This window comes from Agrilus planipennis, unplaced genomic scaffold (assembly GCF_000699045.2).
Source record: "Agrilus planipennis isolate EAB-ADULT unplaced genomic scaffold, Apla_2.0 scaffold132, whole genome shotgun sequence".
NCBI classification, from domain to species: Eukaryota; Metazoa; Arthropoda; class Insecta; order Coleoptera; family Buprestidae; genus Agrilus; species Agrilus planipennis.
Window position 1 is genome coordinate 412138 of NW_020442448.1, and position 5452 is coordinate 417589.

The 5452-nt window shown below is 35.5% G+C and overlaps 1 protein-coding gene and 1 long non-coding RNA gene across 3 annotated transcripts; one reads left to right on the top strand and one right to left on the bottom strand.

Moving 5' to 3' along the window:
• The first annotated feature begins 686 nt into the window (after positions 1-686).
• LOC108737347 (pancreatic triacylglycerol lipase-like) lies at positions 687-2511 on the top strand. Of its 2 annotated transcripts, XM_018470163.1 has the most exons (2): positions 687-2056; positions 2115-2321. In XM_018470163.1, the coding sequence occupies exons 1-2, from the start codon at positions 704-706 to the stop codon at positions 2235-2237; spliced, it is 1476 nt and encodes a 491-aa protein (XP_018325665.1). In that variant the 5' UTR covers positions 687-703; the 3' UTR covers positions 2238-2321. The 2 variants fall into 2 exon arrangements, with proteins under 2 accessions (XP_018325665.1, XP_018325664.1); XM_018470162.1 differs by having other exon boundaries at positions 687-2511.
• Positions 2512-3098: 587 nt separating this feature from the next.
• LOC108737348 lies at positions 3099-3590 on the bottom strand. Its single transcript, XR_001937847.1, has 3 exons — positions 3454-3590; positions 3362-3400; positions 3099-3285 (listed from the first exon to the last, which is right to left on the bottom strand). It is a non-coding gene; the product is annotated as an uncharacterized LOC108737348 (long non-coding RNA).
• Positions 3591-5452: the final 1862 nt, after the last annotated feature.

Sequence of the window (5452 nt, forward strand, 5' to 3'; positions counted from 1 at the left end):
ATCACCTGTTCGTTTTCGTCGCTGAAATTTTAAAGTAACACAGAAAAAGAATTTTGCATATTGCTTTGCACGACAACATCACGTTTGCCTCTTGCCCCACGCGGACATGCAAAAATGTTTCAACAGATTCTGTCAATTAGAAGTTTAAAAGCGGCTACATTATTGTTAACTGAGGCAGGTGGAATGTAACAATAATTATTTTAAATAAGAACATTTCTTTGCCAAGAGTTGACGGAAATGTCGGTACCGGTCACTTTTTCGTAAATTTATGACTTATTAAAAGTAAAAAGTACAATTATGAAGCATTCAAACAGATTATTTTAGCATAAGAACGTTGTCTTCATGAATATTGAATGATAAAATCTTATATATAATTTCGCAAATTTCAAGGCAAACAGAGAGCTGCAAGATTTGCATATTTAAATAAACTTAATTCAACTTTAGAGATCAGAAGCGGCTAAATTTGATAACCAATTTACTTGTACTTGTTCAATAAACACTAAAATAAGTAGAAGTGGCATAAAACTTCAATCCATGTGTGTCAAATTCAATTGTGTGGTGTATATTATGAAAAAGAATCGTCAACTCCTATTTTGATTTTTTGTAGTGTCAACACTAATCACAAAAGGATGCTGCTACGTAAGACATATTTTGAAAAGTCTCCATTAAGTGACAGATGTCATCTAATGAGGTTAATGACTAAATGATAATAGCTTTTTATTTATTTCTCGCTCTAATGAAAATTGTTTGTTCTATTCCGAACATAAATAACAAAATTTTGCAGCTTTTTCCGAAAAGGAATGAACCCACTTCATTCGAAACATGTTACGGCGATCTCGGTTGCATAGAGGTGACCCAGCAATGGTACCACGACGACTATCGACCAATTAACGTAGAACCCCTCAGTCGATTTGTAATAAGGACGGAATTTGTATTGTACACACTTCCTAATGGCGTTCAAAAAGACAGGCATCATTTAGATTTTGAGATCATCTCGTCCAAAGGACAATCTCTGGAAAAATCGAGATTTGATGGAAAATCCGACATCATCATCTTAATTCATGACTTCACCAGCAACGGTTATACCGGTTGGATCAAACACATTTCAGCATCGATTCTTAGTGATCACAAAAGAAATGTAATAGCAGTAGATTGGCAGAGTGGTGCAGAGCCACCGTATGAACAAGCCGTTGCTAATGCTAGAGTTGTAGCTCTAGAAATTATTGCTCTTTTAAATTGTATCAAATCTAAGTTCGGAATGGGCGGAGAAAAAATCCACATTATAGGCCACGGTGTAGGCGCCCACATCGCAGGATATGTAGGCGAAAGTGCAAAACAAATCAAAAAAATTACCGGTCTTGATCCGTCCGGTCCTTATTTCGAAGGAATGCCTAACTTCGTCAGACTGGATCCTTCCGATGCGACGTACATCGAGGTGATTCATACGGACTATTACAGTACAGACAGTCAAGGAACTTGTGATCATCTGGGACACAGAGATTTTTTTGTAAATGGGCCCCATAGACAGCCTGGTTGCAATGACTCAAGTTCAAATTTGAACCTTGTAGCGGTTGAACGAAATAATTTAAAACAAGGTCAAATCCTACCTGGTTGCAGTCACAAACGTTCATTTAAATATTACATTGAGAGTATAGAAGTCACAAACTGTAAATTCATAGGATTTAGTTGCGAGGATTTCAATACATTCACTGAGGGTGCATGTTCTTGTGAAAGTACCGGTGTTTTTAGCTTAGATAGTTACGAAAGTAATGCGCAACAACAGGACAAAGGTCTTTATTTGCTTACCAATGGTATAAGGCCATATTGTGTCATTCCGTATAAACTCGTGATGAGACTCAGCAATTTCACGCGCGCTAGTGAACATCTATCGGGATATATTGAAGTCCTCTTCAAAGGAAATAGCATAGATGTGGTAAATGGTTCGTCGTATTTACATAGAAAATCTCAGACATTTTCTAAAGGAGAAAAGAAAGAGTTGCTGATTTACGGAGATCCTCCACAAATTACTTCATTTAAAGAAGTCCAGATGAAATGGGTGAAAACAGGTATCAAAGTTTGTCCTGAACTTGTTTGTCAAAGTTCCTTGTTTGTAGAAAACATTCGTATCACGCAACTGCCAGCTACATCAGCAAACTGGGCTAAACTGTGTCCTGACTCAGGAGACACTGAGCTCAAGGATAGGTACTACCACACCTTCAAACCGTGTGAAGAGATGACTGAGAAGAGATCTTATATGGAACGAGATATTTATGACGATTTTGGCCACGAGACTACAAAGACAGCATCAGACAAAGAAGAAGAAAATGATGAAGAAATTTTGCCTACGGAAGAAAACTCTGAGACATCAGACATGGAGAATCAGGAAGATTAGATGCACTCTCAAAATATGCATACGTATATAAGTGAATATATATAAGTGAAATGTTGATATAATGATAATAATAATAATTAGTAAATAGGGCTCGGTTTTCAGTATATTTGTGATAAATTATTCATAGCAACTGATCTGGTTTTTTGCAAATTAAAAACAGTCAAGGAAATTTTGACTTTTAAATCAATGACATTCATTTTATTATTGATTTAGATAAGTATACTATTGGGGCGTATTATTATTGTCAGTAAAATATTAAGAAGAACATAAATATGAAGATTGGAAAAACTTTGGCGGTTGTTGCAGAACAAACAGAATAGCTCAAAACCCCAACGCCAAAACACGACACCGTAGTTGTCCGAAGCACTTTTCGGTAACAAAGTTACCTTCTTCAGGGACTAAAGTGAAGAGTTCACTTCAGACAACTACAGTGTCGTGTTTTGGCGTTGGGGTTTTGAGCTATTCTGTTTGTTCAAGAACATAAATGCGAAAAGGGGGTGAAGTTCGGTGCTAACAGCGTATAGGGTTGTCTTTTTGCGAATAGCATATCCTTGCGTAACTTATTTATTTATATCTACAATTGGTTTAATTCTCTTATTTATAAGATGTTCTAATAGTCAACTGAATCCAGAGAATCCTAGCATGAACTAGTGATGAGCAAAGGAGGATCAAGGCCAAGACTGTCCCAGCTCTTGGTATTGGTATTGGTCTTGCTTATTCGGTCTTGGTCTTCGTCTTATTGATATGGTCTTATTCTTGGTCTTGTGTGTTAATTCTTAGTCATTTAATCCTATGTTTACGTTTTTCTTAATAATTCTAATTTGATGTTGATCTTGATCTTGCTGGTGTAAAGACAGTGTTGGTCTTGCATTTTTACAAGGCCACGATCAAGACTGCAAAATCAAGACCAATTCTTCTCATTACTATCATGAACTATTTCAACTTCACAAAATTACGTTACAAACTTACCTACTCTTTCTAGAGTAGTTTTTAAAGCATGATAGTTTTCTAGAAATATATAGAATATTACTATTTTGTGATTGCTCCTTACTACTACTTACTTTCTTCTTCCTCTTCCTCTCGGAATATCGCTTTGATGTTTTTCATAAGTTACAACAATCACTGAGCATGTTCCACTGCAAAAAGGAACCCATCAGATAAGAGAAACCACTAATAACTAATGGAATATGAAAGAGAATCGTAGAAACATGCATTTCAGTTCGTGTTGCTGCATATATTTTATTTATTCTTTCAAATAGCACAAAGTAGTCGGCACCGCGGGCACAGATAACATCAAAGTTTGTCGAGCTTGCATGGTAGGTATACTTACGCGTTCCGATCGCTGATCGTTATAATGAAACGTATGATTCTGGTTTAAAGCTAGGCACCTTGCTCGTTGTCATTAGTTGAATGTATAGTGTGTACGAACACCATTCGACTACCTATATAATTATTATACACGTTGTTATTGTGGACACACATGTAAATATTTGTGTTCTTGGAACTGCTCATAGAAACGAGCATTGTCCTGCATGCAACTGCATTTGTTTTAGCGGTAATTTACTCACCGAAAACTTTTGGTTTGCATCAAAACTAACCATAGTAAAGTTATCACGTGAGAACAAATTATTATTCACATCTGTATTTTGCACTGTCTCATATTTCAATACACAAAGAGGCTGAAACGTATGTGCACCATGCACCATGCAAACTTAATACTGTAGAACCTCGATAAGATAAAGACCGAGGGAAACGTAAAATAATTTGAGTTATTGAGGTTTTTACTTACTAAGGGTTTAAATATGAAAATTGGAAAAACTTTGGCGGTTGTTATATAACAAATAAAATAACTCAAACCCCAATGCCAAAACACAAGTGAACTGAGTCCTTCAGTCCCTGAAGAAGATAGCCTAAGTGAACTGAGTCCTTCAGTTTCTGAAGAAGGTAACCTTGTTACCGAAAGGTGCTTCAGACAACTACAGTGTCGTGTTTTGGCGTTGGGGTTTGAGCTTTTCTATTTGTTCTACTAAGGGTTTAAGTTTAAGCTTTATGATTATGGATTTCCAGTGACTTAGCAAACTTTTCAGCTTTTTCCTTTAGTATAGGTCCACTAACACTAATGTTTTTTTTTTCTTTGTCTTTTACATAGAAGACTTTCTCCCGATTCAAACCACTTTTCACTGCTTACTGAGGTGCGATGCCCAAATTATTCGTTTTAGTTATAGAGGGTTTTTATTTTAAGTAATAGAGGTTTTGGACTCCGAGGGGAAGGAAACAAAAAATCTTATGAGTTTATAGAGGTTTAAGTTATCAAGGTTCTACTGTAGTTATTGCTTATATTCACTCTATTCAAAGCGATCGATAGGATTAACTAGTATTTCCTAGTATAAAACTGGTTTGTCCCAGTTCCCAAAATATCAATTGATAGAGTTTAAAACTCAACGAAAAGAATACAATTATTTTACTGTTTTGTACAATCTTTCAAAATAAAAGTAGATACATACGTTTGAATATTGACATACTTATAAGCATGAAGGGACGTAATCGTCGTAGGAATTTTGAGCTGCCGAAAAAAAGACTGGAATACAATAAAAAAGCTTTATATTCTACGAGACACAATTACGAATATTGTAGCAGAAGGCAGGACGATGTCACGGATTAACGGGTGTCATTCGGTTCAGAAGTTAATCCAAGCAGAAAAGTGTCAGAAGCATTCATGTCGTATGGAGGGCGGTTAGTACTCGAACCAGCTTTAACACAAAATGCTTTATTCGTTATGAAAGAAACACCTTTCACACAAATAAATATCTAAAAGCCATGTTTCTGATGTCTCAGACGAAATGATATTTTATGGCTTCGCGTTAAAATAGACAATATTTGTAGATTTATTATTTCTGAAATGAAATTTGACCCCAATTTTTTTACATAAATAATTAGCGCCGTACAAATAAATTGTATTTAGATGGTTCTGAAGACATATTATTCTGTTAACTTCTTAATTTCTCACCTGAAAGTTGGTAAAGAGAAATATAACTAGATACAAAGAAGCAACAAAAAATT